General features: G+C 39.3%; 2 protein-coding genes across 3 annotated transcripts in view; one reads left to right on the top strand and one right to left on the bottom strand.

The window, feature by feature from the left end:
* Positions 1-108: 108 nt before the first annotated feature.
* spg7 (SPG7 matrix AAA peptidase subunit, paraplegin) lies at positions 109-6,702 on the bottom strand. Its single transcript, XM_026378740.1, has 17 exons — positions 6,155-6,702; positions 5,661-5,763; positions 5,466-5,558; positions 5,108-5,349; positions 4,877-5,016; positions 4,395-4,497; positions 4,177-4,302; positions 3,769-3,931; positions 3,197-3,370; positions 2,983-3,107; positions 2,579-2,681; positions 2,254-2,364; positions 2,059-2,174; positions 1,710-1,866; positions 1,365-1,528; positions 1,141-1,218; positions 109-1,000 (listed from the first exon to the last, which is right to left on the bottom strand). Exons 1-17 carry the CDS (start codon positions 6,371-6,373, stop codon positions 794-796), a joined length of 2,424 nt encoding a protein of 807 aa, XP_026234525.1. The 5' UTR covers positions 6,374-6,702; the 3' UTR covers positions 109-793.
* Positions 6,703-8,378: 1,676 nt separating this feature from the next.
* ankrd11 (ankyrin repeat domain 11) overlaps positions 8,379-19,778 on the top strand; it is an 81,526-nt gene continuing 70,126 nt past the window's right edge. For both annotated transcript variants that reach the window (XM_026378405.1, XM_026378404.1), the window contains exon 1: positions 8,379-8,797. The gene's annotated coding sequence lies outside the window, so the exon portion shown is untranslated. The remainder of the gene's footprint in view (positions 8,798-19,778) is intronic.

Here is a 19,778-nt window from a genome sequence, read left to right as displayed (position 1 = left end):
TAAATCTTTTATTTTTTGTCTGTATTGGCTCAATAGTTTTCCTCATAGCCCATTTGTACACCTACTTATTTTTGATCACTAAAATGAAAAACTACATAAAGAGTAACATACAATATTTGAATACAACTTTATTTAAATATTTATTTACGACATCCTTTGGGTTAGCTTGAGGCACTCAAACCAACACATGTTCTGTATTACAGGGATTCGTTTTCAAAGAAAACACTCAGTCTACACACACTCAGCCAGTCTCAACCTATTTCATCATTAACTCAATTTGTGTGTGTCTCACACTGAGAAAAGAGCCAAGAAGTGTGAAGTGATATCTGTTGCTATAACCAACATGACAGATCAGCAAGGTTCAAATGTACATTGTCATTGACGGAGAGCAGTTTACTTAGTTTCTTCCCACTTCTGTTTCAGCCCAGTCAAAAAAAGAATCAATTTACTGAACCTCTAATACCAAACACAGTCTCAATAAATGCATACGTGATCTCTGACAAAGCAGAAAAGTTACCAAAGTCAGCTTTTTCCAGTATCAAAAGACTAGGTAACAAATGGATGGCTGCTCTTTTGCTATGTCATTTGCAGAAATTAAATTCTCTAATTTCTCAAAAGCTGTATTTTATATAAATGGGTCAGCTAGCTGGAAACAATTATCCACACAAGTCAGCATCGCTTGGGCTTCTAAAGCTTCAAAATGAGGACTGAATTTATAAACTTTACATGACAGCCCCTGATAATCGCTAATAAATACAGCATTTAGAAAATAAGACAGACGTACGTTTTAAATTCAGACCAGCTGAGGATTGATGTCCTCCTCTCTGTGTTTGCGTGGAGGTGGTTGAGGCTCGTCTTCTCCCGTGTCTTGTTTGTCCCTTTGAGCCTCCACCCAGCTCTGCGGAACAATCATCTTCTTGGGTCCGTGGGGTGGTGGACCCAGCAAGGCTTCAATGTCATCATAGTTCACCACCTCACGCTCCAACAGTGCATTGGCTAGCTGTAAAATAAGATTCCAAGTAGCTATGCCTTACAATGCCTTACCACTAAACCAAAGATGAAACAGAATTGTTGTACTTATGAGCAAAAAGCTACAGACTAAATGCACAAAATGAATGATCAAAGAAAAGAACAACTGACCAGTGTCAGCTTGTCTCTGTTGTCCAGTAGCAGCTTCTCTGTGTTTCTGTAAGCACGAGCTATCAACATCTTCGCCTCCTGTAAGATCAAAATAATTGTTACTTTATGGTTAGGTAAGATTAACAGGCAGATGATGCAGTAAGTGGTACAGCGTATAAAGAGTTGCCTCATGAAAACAAAACAAAACAACAAAAGTTTAGTGTGCTACTAAATTTTAAACCCACATGGTCCATCTGCTGCTGTAGGCCCTGGCTGAAAGGACGACGTCCAATAGCACCTTGCTCCTCTGTCTCTGCGAATGAGACCTGGCCGACACTATCACACATGCCGTACTGCTTTATCATGGAGTAGGCCACACGTGTCACTTTACGCAAGTCATCCTGAGCTCCTGGAAACACAGTGAGCATACGTCAGTCACTGTCTTTCTCACTTTAGATGTCAAGCTGTACTACGTAGTATTTGTGGAATAGTGTTCATATTTGGAGTATTTATATTAGAATATTCAGCAATTTACTTGATTGAGATATTGACATTAAGATTGAGAAGGATTTACAATATATAGAGTGTACCTGTTGTGACTTTGTTGAAGGTGATAGCCTCAGCAGCTCTTCCTCCCAGAGCCATGCACATTCGCTCAAACAACTGCTCCTTTGTGAACAGGTACTGGTCACGAGGCAAAATCTGGGCAAATCCCAGGGCGGCATTAGTCCGCGGAGCAATGGACACCTGGAAAAAAACAACAACAAATGAGTTATTACAAAAGTCAACTGAACTGAATTTTAGGGTTGAATTCAAGGCCTTTTTATGTTTCTTAGTCAACAGTAGAGATAAATGTTTGACTTTAATGTTCCTTTGCTCAACTATCTCCAGCATAAGCCTACACTACATCATAGAGCAGACATAGGAGGAGTGTGTCACCTTCATGACTGCCTCTGTGTGCTCAAGTAACCATCCCACTAATGCATGTCCCGACTCGTGGAAGGCAACCACCCTCTGCTCCTCTTTAGATAGGATCTTACTCCTCTTTACACTTCCTGAAAACACACACACAGGATGGTCAGATTTTTCCAGAGCGGTAACTCAGACATATAAAAAAACATACTGTCATTATACCTGCTATTACTCTTTCCACTGCATACTCAAAGTTAAAGGTATCAATGGACTTGTGCCCCTCTCTGGCAGCATGTAGAGCAGCTTCATTACAAATGTTAGCAATGTCTGCACCTGCAGAAACAAAGTGAGACAACAGAGATGTCACAACCACAGTAAGGGAACTGTATTTAAGTCAGGAACAAAATCGTTATCCTAACTGCTGCTTTCCTGTTCCTGGGGTACACCCTGAACAGGTCCCCAATCTATCACTGGGCTGACACATAGAAACAGACGATTCACACTCACACCTACAAGTAAGTATGTTTTTAGTATGTTTGGTATATACCACTGAAGCCTGGTGTGAGCTCAGCCAGACGCAGAGAGTAGAAATTAGCTGGTTGCGTCAGCTTCAGGATCTTCAGATGCTGCTCAAAGATCTCCTTCCTCTCCTGTGAGACAATAATAGAAATTAAACAAACTAGATTAAAATAGTCTGCCACACTTAACATTGTTTACTTGTCCCAGCATTACTTGTTTGAGAATGTACAACAAACATTATAATAATAGATTCTACAATAATCCAGTGTAACATGTTTCACACTTACTGTCTTTATAATATTCAATGTGTCCAAACAGTGAAAACAGGGACTGTTTAAGACATTTCCTTTGTTGTAAATTTCTTTTTCACATGCCCACATCAGTTTACCTGTTTAAATAAGATCACTGTCTATTGTGAGTGCTTAAGTCTACCTGCAGTGTGGGCAGATCAATGAAGATGTGCCTGTCCAGTCTGCCTGGTCTCATGAGAGCATTGTCCAAGATATCTGCTCTGTTTGTGGAAGCAAGGACAATGACATGGTCTGTCGTTCCCATTCCTGCAAAAGAACAAAATGTTTACGTTTTATAATTCTGAATTTGAATCTGTCTCTGATGACAGCAAACTGAAATCCTACATTTTACTCACCATCCATCTCTACCAGCAGCTGGTTGAGAGTTTGTTCCTCTTCGGTATTGGAGAAACCTGACATGTTGGTGGATCGCTTCTTCCCCACAGCATCGATCTCGTCGATGTAGACGATGCACGGTGCTCGGGAACGAGCCTCCTTGAAGAGACTCCTGACCCTGGCAGCTCCAAGGCCTACACATACAGCACATGGAGCATAAGTCAAATAAAAACTGAGTAACAAAGTATTGTATTTAAACTGTCTAACAATGCCATGATAAGGAGAGATGCCTAAACAGCTCAATATTTACCAATTAATACATCTAATACAGCATAAACAAATGTTAGAGATGATATTCACATCATTAGTAATTTGTACACTATGACCAAGAAAGACCAAACCAGACAGACCACTGTGTTCAATAGATTACATATCTGCACCATGCTATAGTATACTTTAATTGTTTTTACATAAATAAGTATTTCAATAAACAAATTATATCATAAACAACATCTAGTCTCATTTTTAATATCAGCGTTTTTTTTTTATGTATGCAGATGTACCATTTGCTGGGCTTTCCATGTGTACATACCGCCAATGACCTCCACAAACTCAGAACCAGCCATAGCCAGAAATGGCACCTGGGCCTCAGTGGCTACAGCCTTAGCCAGCAGCGTCTTCCCACAACCAGGAGGTCCAAGCAGCAACGCACCCTTGGGAACCTTGGCACCCAGCTGGAGGTATCGTTCTGGACTCTGACAAAAGGTGACATCAATGTGATGATTTCAGGAAGCAGAGTCATGGCAACTGGACTTCTTTCACTTTCACTAAGCTACTTGGATTTTAAAGTTAAACTTTTTGTCCTAACAAGAAAGAAGTCCAGTTGCCATGACTCGTCTTCCATCTGGATGATTGAGAATCTTCACTAACATCAACGTGATACACATGGATAGTAAATACAAGGGACTTCAGTTAGTTCAGTTAGTAAGCTGTTTCTTACCTTGAGGTAGTCAACAAATTCCTTTACTTCCATCTTAGCCTCATGCATTCCTGCGACATCTTTGAAACTCACACCTTTGCCCGACTTGCCGTCTACAATAGTGAACTTTGCCATCTTCAGTTGATTCTGTTAAGAATGATGTAATTTACAATTAACATGCTATTTAAATTAGCAGGCCACAAAAATAACTCTAAATGTTAACATGCCAATTTACTCACAAAAGCACTGAAGCCTCCTTCTCTGCTGCCCATGCCTATTAGTCGAAAGATATACCAGAGAATAGCCACACCAACAGCAGCCATCCCCAGAGCATAGACCGCGCTGCAAAGGAACAGAGACAAAAAAAACATTCAGTCACTTTTTTCCTAATAATCAATGCCAATATCTAAAAAAAAGAATTACAACATGTAGTTGTATCCCTCTGCTGACCAGTGAAGTTGCAGTTTACAGGTATGTCTGTCAAATTTATATTCTAACATGTTTAGACATGCATCAGAGTGAATGTTTGTGTGGGATGAAATTCTCCCGAGCTGTTACTAAGATGCAGCCCTGATGAGAATATGAATTTTTCACATATGACATCAAGACACTTTTGGTTTGTATAGAGAAAAGATTCTCAAAATTGGTCATTTAACATTTGCAGGAAACTCGTTAATGGATTTCTTGATGTTGTTTGTTTCGAGAAAGGTCATGTTCTTACTTCCCAAAGAACCCAGTGCGTTTGTACGACACTGGTATTCTATCCTTTGTGTCAATATTCAACTCTTCTTCAGCAGCTCTCAACTTCTCCTCAAATTTGTCAATGTTAGCAACCTGCATTCTGTACATCAGCGCCAGCCTCTGCAAAGCAAAAAACAAAAAAACAAAAAGGTTAATCTGCACATCTGATGTAAAGGTTCTGATGCTACCTGTGTGTTTGCATTAAACATACAGGTCTTCCAAATATAACTGCTCCAGGATGTAGGTAAATGTCTACAATGTCACTCTCAGGAACGACTTGCACGCGTGACACCTCTCCTTTGGCCAGCATCTCGTTGACAAAGTCATTCCAAGAGATGTTACCACCACTGGTATTAATGGAATTTAGCAGACTCATGATGACCGCTATGATTATGAGTGTTCGCAGCCGCTCCCGGTACATCTGATCCTCTTGCTCGCGGCGTTTTTTCTCCTCTGGGAAAGGACAAGAATGGAGGAGGCAGATTAAGAAAAACAAATTAAAGGGAAGAAGCCAGATGTGTAGATTTGAACAGTCACATGTCAGTCAGCTAAAACAATTTATCACTTACCTTCATCCTCCCCTGGACTCTTTCCCTTTGGCCCATTACTTTTATTTTTTTTCTCTTGTTTGGACTGAGATTTACTGAAGAAGTCTGTTGCTCCTGAAAACAAAGTGTTTTCACCTTGAATAGCTACAAGTAAATAAAATATCATCACAGCTGTTGAATATAGAATCAAACTGAGATTGATAAAACTCTATTTACCTAATAGATTTACCAAACCAACAGGGTTACTCAGAAGGTGGTTCCTAATTAGCTCCTTATTAATGCCTGTCATGCCAGGACCCAACGGTCTGTGGAGGAGACTCTATAATTGGAATATTGGGAAAACACATATTGAACATATTGAAAAAGTATTGAAAACAGAGATAAGATAAAACAACTGCTTTGATTATACATCACAACTTCATCTCAATTTAAATGTAACTCAAGTTCATAGAGACAGTTGCCTCCATATGTAAATGCATGTAACTGATGACATTTCTGCTAATGAGTATACAAACCAGTAACTGTTTGTCTATAATCACCAAGTAAAAGGTTTCAATGTACGGATACTGGCATGCAGACTTCATCTTACGGACTGACTGATCATACATTTGTATGGTAAAGAGGATTTTACAGTTTTTCCTGAGCTTTAATTGAAAATCTGCCTTTGCAGTAACTCGTCGACTTCTCATATCTGATGTGTTTTGACCTACCTGAATGAGTTTGTGTGGCTGACTACCAAGTGTCGGCTCGGATCTCGAAAGAAGCATCTTTTTGACATAAGCACATCTGGACTGCACAGTTTTAACACCATCGCTGGAGGTCGGCCTGTTTGCTAATCTGTGACAATTTCGCCTCGACAGTGTCAACAATAAGCCTCTACTGTATTTTATACAGAGGTCAGCACGGTGCTGAAAAAACAATGCCGACATAGTGTCTGTTGTCACTGACTGCTGATATATTAACTAAACCACTGCAATGTCATAGCTCTCAGTTTACTACTAAGCTAAAACTGCCTGTTTACATGTAGCTGCGATTAGAGCTAGCTTGATCTGTCATACAACCGAACAAGCTCGAAATCAACAACTTCCTGCGCGCAGAAAATAAAGCAAAAAACAATATTATCTGCTATAATATTATCTACTAATACCTATTTACTCTAAATCCTAATATGTTGTCGCTATATGTAGTATAAATACAGTGCTTATTCTTGTTGTACAGTTTACTAATTGTCGTCACATCTCGCCTTCGACCTTTGAACTTCACCCTTTGTCGTTATGCATCAAGGACCCGCTGGCTGCGCACGCGTTTGCGCAGAACAACAATTACTGCGTCTTATGGTGCCCTGCAATCGCCAGGCACACGCAAGATTTAATTAACACATGAGGTGAACTGTAATGTAAATTTACTAGTTTTTTTTTTTTATTGTTGGTGAATTCTGCACATTTTTTTTTAAGTAAAATTGGTTTTAGTTAAATTGTCCACTACACTATATGACGTAATGTTCACGCATATGTAATCTATGTTTACCCATTGTTAAAATAGAACTAAGCAAAGTAAAACAAATAAATAAATCCATTATAAAACTATATCAAGTGGCCTGCGGAAGAGGTCAAATAAATTTAAGTTGGAAAAAATCTAATAAAATAGTATTACAGAAATACAGTAGTAGTAGTAGTAGTAATTTGTTATCAAAAAAATCATTAATAATTTGTTCAGTTGATTGATCTTTTTTGAACATGTGATAAAAACTATAATTATTGTACTAATTGTTTTTTAGGTTTGTTGACCCTGCAGCACTGGTCCAGCAGAGTGCGCCATTAGTTAAGTCGATTAGGAGCTCTGGGTTCAGTGTATTAATATTGGTCTAAATAGATTTAGTAAAAATTAATACATGTCAATACATGTTTTTAGCAGTGAGGTCCATCTGGAGAACATGTTTTCAAATATATCATGAAACCATCTGGTATAAAGGGTCAATAGTCTGCATGTTTTCGTTCCACATCAATCCACAATCAATTGAGTAATGTGGATATCCTCCTCTTCACTTGCAGGAGCACCAGTGAGTGAGATCAGCGGAAGGAGTCTGCATTTGTGAAATGAAATCATGCAGATGAAATGCCCTAATTTTCCTCATGTAAATAACCAGCACAACGTGAAAGACGACGTGTACAGGTCACTTTGAGTGACACATTAATCACCCAATGAGACTAGAAGACGTTTCTTTAGCCAATGGGAGCCTTCGTTACATACTGTGGCGTTTCAGCTTCACCGTGGGTACGTCTGGTTTTCTTACCGACACATCCCGTTTTCTTGCCAAACCTTTCTCCCCTGACAGGTACCCACTGTTTGAGCTGCAGCTCCATCGACAACAAAACGTAGGGGCTCGATAAGTGATAAAAAATACACAGTGAATGCAAATAGCTGTAGTTATACACGTACAACAACTGTGGTAGTTATTAATGGTATTTAAAAATGTAAAACTTTTATGTAAATGTGCTAGTTAACAAATTAACAGAAGGCTTACAAATATATAGTTTATATTTCGCAGTAGACAACCAACATTGGCATTTTAAGGAACATACGAGAATCTCAATATAAAGATAATTGAGGTAAACAAAGTGTTCGGCATCTAAAGGGGTTTAAAACGAGTGCACCCAGTGCCTGTACTCCATTTCCTTTTCTTGGTCCTCCAACTATATAATGGAGTGTGGTCTCTCGCCTTTGAAACTGTGAACCGCGGTCAGCCACGCTGGAGCTAGAGTGCGTGTCATGTGAAGGGGGAATCCGACGCTGCGTCGATCCAAAATGGCGCCAGTGTCATCATCCGCGGAAACGGTATCCGCCTACACCACCGGCGCCAATCAGGACGCTCGTTTCATTCCCGGAGCGTTTCCGTCCCGAGCGTCCACACAATGAAGTCAAAGGCCGCTCGAAAACCGCTCGAATGGGTTTGCATAGAGGATTAAACCGAAACAAAATATGATCTTTTGATGGTATTCGTTCACCCGAGCAAGTCTGCCGTTACACCAATGGACTTTTAAAGGTTCGTAGTTTGCGGTGAAGGTGAAATAGCTACGCTGTAAACGCGTTTTCGTGGATATTTTAGCATTTTTTTCTTTGGACGTCTGTTTGTTGGTCTGGAAGGTTTTAACAAGCTAGCGCTAACCCCGACTCTGCTGAGCTGCCTCTGAGCAGGGATGGTCGTCGCGAGTTTATGCGGATATCTCCGGGACAGACTATACTGAACCGACGGCAACAAATGGGACCATCCAGCATCGGCCGAAAACATCGCGGCATAGACTAAACGTTTTAATTTCACATAACTATTTGAATTTAAGGACATTCAGACAGAGGTAAGTCGCATTTTGACTGCTCCTGCAAAGCTAACGCGCTAACAACAACAAACGGACTATCGCTGCTCTCTTGGTTAAACTCCAGTTGTGCGTTTGCGACAAAGGTCAAAGTGATATGTCTTAATTTACTTATAATTTCAGGCATGTGCTATATTTATGTATATATTTATTATTTATGTGATGTATTTGGTTTTCACTGGAAAGTCTAGATTGATTTTTCTGCTCTGCTTCTTTAACCCCTGTTTTTAACAAATATGCGTGGCTGTATTTTGAAATGTTGATAATTTAATCAAACCCAGTCGTTAATTTCGAGTGTTATTTAGCAACTTAGGCTGTTGTAGCAAATGTATTTATTTTAAGTGTTGGGAATCAACGTCCATGTGTTGGAGGCAGTGACAGTGTGTTGATATTTTTAAAATTAATTTACGTGTTTTGAGTAAACTAATAGTACTGTGCACACTGATGCCTTACATGCACGTACACATGTATGTACGTGCTAACATCGACTTTGTGCATGTATTTTAGGAGGCTTGTGTGCCAAGCAAAAATCCCCATGTCTGTTATGTTTTACAGGAATGTTGAGCTTTGAACTTGAACATACTCCAAGTTACTTAGCACTTGTGACATGCCAGACAATAGTTGTGCAGTATTCACGTACATGTGTTGACCTATTTTTTTTATCAAGTGTCTAAAACCAGTCTACCTACATAACCTGAGAGGTGTGCACAGTGGGATAAGTTCTTTTTATGAAGCCTTGCCCATTTGCATGTGTGTTGCATTACTAGAGCAAAATGGATGTGATACAAGCCTGTCTACTCGAAAAGCGGTGAATTAGACTTAAAACACGTGAGAAAACCTGTGCAGTATAAGTAATGGTTTTTGGAAATGGCTACAGGCTATCTGGATTTATCAGGAAGTGTCTGTGTATAATCAGCAGACTAACAGTGGGCTATGTGGTGGATACATGCCACTGTTACCTGCATTTATCCAGTGAAGTGTCTGAGCTTTCTGTGGGAAATAACATGTAAAGAAGGGGCACAACACCATGGGTTATGAAATGAACTGTAGAGGAAACAGAATGTGGAGGAGAAGCTCTCCACTTTGGTGCAGTACCAATGCTGAGGAAAACACTGCAGTGCCGCTGGTGGTGTTTTCTACCAAGATACTAGAGTGTTTTAGCTTGTTGGGGCGTTCATGTTGACTACACTGCAGAGGCAATGATCCATATCTCTGCTCTCTTGCATAGGATCTGTTTTTCTCAGCGATATAGTGAAAGCTGCAGTTCAAATGGTATCTGTTTGGTCTCGTGTATTTTTATATTTAAGATTATGTTCAGATTCAAATACGAAGTGTGTTTTTGAAGAATACATAGATTTATAATAGTAGAATTACAATGTTTTTTATATGTTTATATATCTACTACACTACTTAACATGTATCCCTGATTAGTGTACGTTGTGAAAGTAACACAAACCACATACTGAATGGAAATATTTCAACTCTAGTGTCTTTTTTAGACACCGTTGTGTCACTTGGCCTCACAGGCAGTTTGACAGTTAAATTGTTTTCTCTTTTGACAATATATGGAGTACACACATTTTCCATGGGCCTGATATGTAGTTGGGACAAGTATGTCTCTGTTTTCCTTTGGGTTTAGTCACTAGTATTCAATCCTATTTTAGTCTTTTGCCATGGAGTTGTAATATGAGGCAGTTGGGCAATAGTGACCAGCTGTAAATCAGGAAACATGTAAATGCAGATAGTTAAAGTAAATGCACAACATTATTAATATTTATGTAGCAATATTAGTGATGAAGATTAAGAGCCTTTTGGGGAAATATTAGAGTTTTAAATCAAATTATACCACATCATAAACGGGCAACAATTGTGTTCTGAACAGTAGCTTTTGTGTCTCACAACTCTTCAGACATTAAAGGCAATTTTTGGGCCAGATGCAAGACATTTGTTGGCCTGTGTGCACCACAGTTAGTCAGCCTCTGTAGTACCTGCACACAAGCGTGTTGTGACTGTGCTTTGAGGATAGTCTTGACAAAAACATGCCCGGCAACGTTTTTTTAAAAGTCAAAGACAGACGCACAAAACTGAGACAATGAATCATGGTTTAAAAAAAAAAAAAGAGAGCGAACAAGAATATGTTTGGGTGGGTCAACAGTAACAGTTGCACGGGGCAGCCAGATGATTAATATGACAATGTTCAATGAATCATTGTATAGCACGCTATGTACAATTATTGATTTTGAGATTGTTTAACTAAAATTAAAGTAGAAATGTCAACAAAACATGAAAGGCATATCAGTGGTGATGAACAGGAGAAGGCAGATAAAAATAAAAGATGCAGAGAGCACTGCAGTAGTTGCCTATCATGCTCAGAATATGACTGCATGCTCATTTTTTGGTAGCAGAATTTAAATTACCGCAACAGTCAAACTACAGGGGTCAATTTTCTGCCTTTTGCAGTTTGGCTGTACATCTATATCCCTGTTAGTTTTACTTTTGTCTTTTATAATCAATTTCATGGAAGATATCTGGAAGCTACCTAACTTTGTATGCATTCTTATTAGCATTTATTGAGGAGTTTGTGTTTTTATTAATGAAAAGCATTTTTTTGGTGTTATTTGTGACCGTTTATTACGTAAATTGCGATTACATTATTTGGAAAGGGATTTGCTGATTAACTAGTGACTACTTCTGTCAAGTTGTTCTGCAAGTAATATTACCCAAAATAATGTAGTTGGTCTAGTAATAACTTCGTTTCTTGCTCTGTCTGAGATTCTTTCTTGTGTGTATAGACATACGTGTCTGCACAGATATGTATAGATACAGTGTGTAATATGCATAAGAAGCACATTATATTTTGCTTCAGTGTCTGTTATATTTAGAAAACATGAAGCCTTTACACTGACGCAAAACTAGTTTTGTTTAAATCTTATCTGTTGGCAATTGGAAGAAAATGTGTGGCACTTTTCCAGCGCCCATGCCTTCTAAACATGTAGGTAGGTGGATGAGCCTTTAGCTCTAACTCCAGCACCCACTCTGTCTTCTGCCCCCTCCCCCTCTTGTGCTGAGAGTGTGGTCCTTTTAGGTAAACAAGCATGGCTACTCCTGTTTCTTGCCTCTCTGTCTATCTCTGCCTTTCTTTTTTCTGTCTCATTTTCCTGTTCAGAATCCCTGTTCGAGTTGTGTAAATCTTTTATAGCTGCTGTTTTACCACTACAATCTCAGCGGATACCTAAATGGCATCTGAGGTCCTTTGAAATTCAGTCTAGTCCTGTGCCCCCTCTTCTATCCTTGAAGCGAAATGGAACAAAATGGCGGGCCCCAATCCTGCTGTTTTCCTCAGGGACTGTACAGCTTCATTTTGGAGTTTAGGAGGTCCTGATGGTTGATGGTGTCTTTAACTTGTGTTAGGTTGTGCTTTCTTAGTATCGCTTTGCTGCACCACTCTTTATAATATTTTCTCCTTCGCAAGTCTCTCGCACATCAAAGGGAAAGATTTTCTATTTTGGCATGCTTCTGCTTTTCCAAAAATGTGCATTTTTCAGACTTGCCTTTTGATCTTCCTGATTGAAAGTTGGGAAAAGGAATATTGTGTGTGCTTATTTTTAAGGAAAACTTACTTGTGTGATTAATAATTTTAGTTATGCTGACAATTTCAGAACCTGAGAATATGATTAGGCTCTTTGTGTTTAAGCTCATTGTTGGCCTGAATGAATTATAATACGGACAGATCAGCAATTTAACTGGGTTGGCATATTGATTTTAACTATTAAATTACTATGATAAAATGTAATTGATTTGTTTGTTTGTCAGTTTGGTCTGAGTTTGCGATCTGATTGAGATATCTGTAGATCTATAAGGTACAATTTAATTACACTTGTTTCGTTAAGACTTAGTTTAAGTCATTTCCCTCACACTCAACGAATATAAATTGCTGATTAAATTTGTTACCTTAAAAAAAACATATTCCTGATGGTTCCATATATTTGTTACACATGTTGCTGGTGAAATTTCATAGAGGTGTCTTGAGAAAGGATGATAATGGGTTAAAGTATTGGCTATGATAAGTACTATTCTATTTATGCATGTGTCCCTTGCAGAAAACCTGAGTTCATTACACTGTACAAATGTGTCCCTCTGTGTGGAAAGGCATGAAGTAGAGGTGGTGCAAATCTCCTGGTGAGCAGCATGGGATGATGTAGTCAGCCAGGTCTGGGAACTGATGGTAATCTGTGTGATGTGTCCCTCTTGGCTTGGCTTGGTCTGCTCAGTCTGTCATCAAGAAAGAAGATGAGGCAGCATTGCTTGCCTGGACTCATTTACCTTCACTGTTTTTGCTCCTCAGTTTCAGAACCCTGCAAACACTCACTGCAGGTTGGTCAGTAAATTTCGGTAGTTCTCGGAGTGAACTGTTTTGATGGCGCTGTGCAACACCACCTTACTGACCAATAAACCATAGATGTATAGTATTAATGTTCAAGATTACTGTTCACACCAATTGTGATCAGTACTGTTTTTAAAATGCCACAATATATTTTTCACTATTGTGGCGTCATTCTTCCCTCATCAAACATATTGCCTTATCAGTAGAACTATATCTAAATAATGGCAAATGTAATATCCTGTGTGAAAATAGGTTTGTTTTGTCTGTTCCCTTTGACTAGACAGAACTGAATGAACTGTATGTCTAGTCCATAACTAACCTTTGTCACTGTGAGATAAAATATCTCAGAGGTTTATTGCCACTTTCAAAAATTGCTCCACACTGACTGCTGTTGTGCTCAGAGACAAACATTGATATCAGTGTTCTTTAAACCCTCTTATAACCATTTGTCCTCTTCATGTTGGGCATAAGCTATAAGCTGAGACAGAGGGTAGGGGTAACAGGACAATGTATTGCGTGGGGGAGGGTAGAGGTGGTGTGGCCTGGCCTGGCTGAATCTCAATCACCAAGGCCCTTCAGCAGGGCTGGCCTTTTGATGGGCCAGCTGCAGCTATTCATCCACCCATTTACATTGAAATGCAACAACAGGAAGGGGGGAGGGGAGGACTATTGGGAGATGGGTCTCTGCTCTTGTGCGGATGGGATGTGAATGAAAAGCAAAGGCATACCTAAATACCAAAGAGAAGAGGTCCGTCAGTTGGGGCCCACGCCCCTGCTCACCAGTACGTGCAGCCATACTTTGTTTTCCTCCCAGCATGCTGTGGGGCAGGATACTTAACACAAAGGATCTAAGCACCCTTTTTGACCAGTACATGCATTTTCCCCATTCAGCTCTTTTCTGTCTTTACAGCCAGACTGGTGGTTATAAAGAGTTTGTGATTCATCCCATGGACTGTCTTAATAGTACTTTCAAGTTACACCTGTAACACTCCGCCATCTTCATACCTTGTGAGTAAGTGCCTTCAGACAGCCAGTTTACTTCAAGTGTTATTTATGAAACTTGTATGGCCTGTGGATGTTCACATTATTGTTCCTGGCTTGTTGTTTTGGAAGCCATATTGTGTTACCGGCTGGTAGAAGAAGCCAGTTGTCTGCCTCATTAGGATCTTCAGATGCAAACTGAAGTTATGACGAATGAGGCCAGTGGGTCATTTTTCTAAGTTCATGCAGGTTTCCAGTATAACTGGGATCTCTTCAGAGGTGTGCTTATGACAACGATTAAGAGGCATTTAGGGCAACCTGTTAAAGCCATTTTCAGACTGACAGTAACATTCCATCCCAAACTTAGTCTAACCATTTGCTTTAGATGTTTATAAGCTAGACAGGACCGTTTTGCTTTCTAGTAATCAGATATTTTTTGTCCTGTAATAAAGAAACCCGGTTAATCTAACTAGGGTAGGAGACTAGAGAAAGTGGATAGAATTCCTGTAAGGAAAGCAGCTCCATCCATTTAAGCATGTAAATAGTTTTAATTGTGTTTTTTCAAGCACATGTTTATGACAAAAAAGTGCAGACACAGAAAATATCAAAATGGAGTGGCTAGATGAAAGGAGACATCTATGCACGGAGCAGTGCCTCCTCATATTTAAAATGTCTGCCTGAATTCTGACAAAAACTGAAACTAAGTCAGTAAATAAATTGGGTTCCACAGATGAACATTCGACTGGTTGTTGAATTCTGACAGTTTGTGCTGTAAATAGGTGCTCCATTCTGTCCACTTGCAGGCTGCACCAACACAAGCACAGCAAAAAGTTAAGAGTAAAGCATAAGGAAGCAGTGTTGTCGATCATGAAATACAGGTACTGATCTGCTGCATGTATATGTGAATTTACACTAACCCGGACACTACATTACATATAAACCAGTTTCCTTATTACCTGTGTAACCCGAGTTCTCTCAGGAATCATGTTCCTGAAGTGCCTGTAAACCGACTTGACAAGATAATTGCTGTTGTGAAGACTTTTACTATTGTAAAACATTTAATGAGTATTATCAGCTTTTTATATTTCTCTAAACTATTGAATATCACCTTATTATTGTCTCATATTTTGTTTGTTTGCTGCCTACACTAGTGCCATAATAGTAGGGCACATAATAGTTTATCAATACATAGGTAAATGTTCCAAAGGTTGATGAGGATTCCCATGGAAGTCCAGTATTTATGTTCAATTATGGACCTGCAGCTAGGCCCTACAGCAGGTATCTGGCCATGTTGTCATAAAGCTCCATTCTGTAGCCAAACCATGCCTATTACTTACATTTTATAGTATCGTAGTAAGTACTCAGTAGTCTTAGCTTCACATTTATATTGTATCTGTTTAAGCAATGCTGCTGTGGTTGGCCCCATTGGCCTGGGTGGCAAAATTTGGATCCTGCTCTCAGTCTTGTCTTCAAATTTGAGTACTGGCTGATTTTGAAATGGACACTAGTGCATTAGTTGTATTACTAGATTGCCTTGTATAGTACTGAATTAATTCAGAGTTGGCTTCTTAATGTTGATGCTACCATAAAGTATAAGATTATTAGTCAGCTGGAACCTGAAATAACATATATAGAATAAACATATAAATAACACAACCAGAATTTTCAGCCCAGTGTCTAGACTAGTGTTTCTAAGTGACAGAAGTTGAGATGTTCTTTTGTAGACAAGGTATAGGATTTAGCTTGTTTGACCAGAGCAGTCAGTGGGGAATGGAAAATCACATCATCCCCAGTCAGCCTGCATAGGGACTTTCCCTCCTGAGTATGTGGCAGCACACATCACTTCTTAAAGCTACAGGCCAGTATTTGGCCCTTGTGTCAAGGTTTGTACATCTATATTATATATTTGTGTCACACAATGTAAAGCTACTTCACTGAGTTATTTTGTTTTTCCACAGAAAGACAGCAGTCCAAATGAATGCAAGTGGAAAATATGAGAACAGAAAATATAGAAGGCATTTTAAGTTGGCTTGGAGCTACCAATAATCTTTCCAGCATTTCACTGTGTTTGTCTGCCAAGGCTTGGAATAGTCTCAGATCAGTGATTGGGTGACTAGAGTTAACCAGACACTGATCTTTAAAGTTCCTTTTGAAACTAGAACCTTCTTTCCTATAAATACTCTTGTTTTGTGATCATCTGTGTGTTTGTGTGCCTGTGTCACTCATACTCCCTGCAGTGAATCTTTTTATAGAAACAGCAGCCAGCAGTGTAATCTCTGGCATGGATGTAGGACAGTCTTTTATTCCCCCTTATTACTTATGCAAAGCCAGTTCTCACCCACAATCACTACATAGCCTGTTTGAATGCAGGGCTTCTTAGAAAAGGTGAACAGTTACCAATGTAAGTGCGTTTTTGCACTGCAAGTTGTGTAGACTTTATGTTACTGCTTGTCCTGCGTGTCCCAATAATGTGATGTCCAAGTTGTTGTTTTTGTGTGCCATGTGACCCCATTTAAAATAGAAATAACCTTTGTTTTATTATGTTTTTCTTGTTTCTTTATTTAGTAACAGTTTTCCAGAGAAATTTGGAGTGGTAGGTTTATGAAGCACTAGGGTTTTATTTCTATCACCAGAAAAAGAAGTAATGCCAAAAGTCTCTTGCACTTCTTTACTCTGTCTGCACTGCATACGTTTCCTGCATGTACTACATGGTTTTAAATAGGTGTGATTAAAGAAATACACGTTATAATAAACATGCATAAACACACACATATTGGACATTATCGTACTTGTGCCACATATCTGTTGTCAGATTTCATTGTATCGCCCTCTGTAATCTTGGAGAGATTAAATCATCTGCTGAACCCAACCCTGTGGTGCACTATTATGCTGCTCTTTGGCACACTTGGCTCAGTTCTCTCCCTGTCCTCTCCTTTTTCCACACCTCCACTGTTTTTTCTCTCTTTTTCTGCTTAGACTTTGCCTTTGTCACTTCTTACTTCACATTTAGAATCCAGATGCTAGCTTGCATATTGCGTCCTCACATACTCATCTCCCCTCTCCCCTGACTCACTGAGAGTCTTCTCCCCCCTTTCCACCTCTATGCAGTAGCCCTGGTTCCACAGGAAGCATTGCTCACAGGGAGCTAAGGGTGTCGGACCTAACTGTTTGCCTTGTTTCCTCCTTTGACAAAAATCAAAATGAATTATGCATACAATGACAGCCAAGGTGTCTTTATGCATTTACGCATAAACAATATGCATATTTCTAGTAAACAAGTAAGTGCAAGCACACAGTTTCTACTTTAAAAAACCCATATTATAACTGTGTTCTTTTCTTTTTCTATTAGAATCGTAATATGAATGTCCATTCACACCACAGCAATTATTTTTGGTGCATTGTAGATTTCAGTCAGTCGTTTGTCTCATGAATAGATCTGCATCTACTTTGGCGATGTCGATACGTGCCCAGCCTGAGAGCAATATGACTCTTATTTTTTTATATAATTAATTATTTTCTGTTTATTGAAGTAGGAAGTAACATTTGTAGTTGATCAGCTAAACCAACATTCTGCTAACATTTGTAATTTCTTAACAGATGTGTAATTGCAATGTAATCCAACTGTATCTGGTAATATGCTGTCCTGAGTGTTAAGGCTACCACTGGGGCTGGGCCTTTGAAAACAATCTTGATAATTACTGTGGGAAAAATCCCCTTGATAACAGTGATAAACTGATGAGTAATTGTTGATCAATAAATGTTCAGCGTCTGGGTCAGCTCTGCTGCACAATCGTCCAATTAAATCTTTGTAAATGGGTTATGTAGCCGAGATGTTGGTCCCAAACAAGGGAAGGCACATGCTTTTGGAAGGTAAAAACGAACTAATTAGAGTAGATTAAGATGTCCTCACAAGATGAGATGCATATGGCCGAGAGAGATCGGAAAACTGCTGCAAGTCTGCTCTCCTTTAGTCAGGTTCTGTAGTTCAGCATTCAACTTCAGTGGAACTTAAAAATTTAAGTTTGACCTTAAATTTAGACACAAAAAGTCCAAATGTGCTTAACTCCAGTGTATCATTAGCAAACAGCAGTTGGTTCATGACAAATGTTGCTTACAACATGGAGTTTCAGCTATGTATGTCTGTATGTAGCCAAAGATTTTTTTTCGGGAGGGGCGTCAAAAAGGCTGTTTGGTGCCACTTTGCACCTAGATTTCCCTTGCTGTGGACAAATAAATGAGTGGCAGGTTTTTGTACTAAATGTTATATTAAACTTTTATTATTTTTGTCCTGTTTTTCACATGACTGAAGGTTTTTGCTTTTCATTCGAGAGAACTCTTTGCAGCAAGCCCTTGTGTGATTTCTTTCCCCTCTCCTTAATAATAACTTGTACTCATAGGGTGTATATATAATTGGTGTATAACCACCATTGGGAATCAGTATTCATTGTAGTTGCTCAGGTTAACACTTCATAGCCTCAGATAGTGTTGTCATAGCATAGTTGTTGTTATTGACAGTTAAGTGTGTTGTCTTTGCAACTGGTGCTTTACAGAAGATTCATACTACTTTGATTCATGCACATCCTGCTCTGATATTTACAGTTTTTAAAAAAATGACGAAATGAGAAATTTTAGAAGAGCTCCGGAGTATTTGTGTGTGGCTCAAACCTGTGAAAAAGGAGAAGAGGGACACTGACAGTCAAGCCCAGGAGAATACAAGTAAAGTCTGCTGAAATGGCTCCTTGTTGATGTGATGGTGGCATCTGTAGGATGAGCATACACTCACTTGCAACACGCTGGATTTGTTGCTCCAAGCTGTTACCAAAATATAAGCCAGTCAGTATTCCTTCATGTCAGCAAAATGGGGGGAAAACATCAACTGCCAGCCTCACACCTATACCTTGGATCCATATTGTCTGATTTTCATTCTGGTAATGTTTGCTGCATATTATATTTTGAAGAACGCTGCATGTGTATTGCTAGAAATCTGAGTAACGCATCCCTATGTGGAATTGGAGAGCTGGCTTTGTAGCTGGATACATAATTTAGTATGTGTGTGGAGACAATGTGTGTCAGCTGGAGATATTTATTAAATGCCTACTTTTTAACTTGCTGAGAATTGTGTGGGTGAACGGATGGCCGCAGGCATTCAGAACCAACAGTCGACTTGTTCTGTGGTGTTGGAGCCTGTGCGGGTGTTTCTGTCAATAATGTACCATGTGCTGCTACTCCTCCATTTCCAATATTCATAGAGCACTGTCTTCCACTGCAACCATGGCAACAGAAAATGACAAATGGCAGGGCTGTGGAAAGGCTCAGGTTGCGTGTGAGGCTGAATGGCAGAGCAAGCTTTCTTGATAGAAAATCAAATCACAGTGTCATTGAATAGGCTGGCTGGCCTTCACTTCTTAATAATGCCGTTGTTAAAAACCCAGAATATTCAGTTGCAAGATTGAATGCTCCTGTATATGCAAGCTGCCATGCTAGGCACTGTTTTGGCTTTTTCCCCTATAAGGAAAAAAGAACTGAGATATACACATCCAAAAGTAAAAGCTAAAAATACTGGTTCCTATGACCGAGCAAAGTGAAAGTAAACCGTAA

Source organism: Anabas testudineus, chromosome 3 (genome assembly GCF_900324465.2).
Source record: "Anabas testudineus chromosome 3, fAnaTes1.2, whole genome shotgun sequence".
NCBI classification, from domain to species: domain Eukaryota; kingdom Metazoa; phylum Chordata; class Actinopteri; order Anabantiformes; family Anabantidae; genus Anabas; species Anabas testudineus.
The sequence above is the reverse complement of the archived record's forward strand: the minus strand, read 5'-3'. Positions and strand labels throughout refer to the sequence as shown.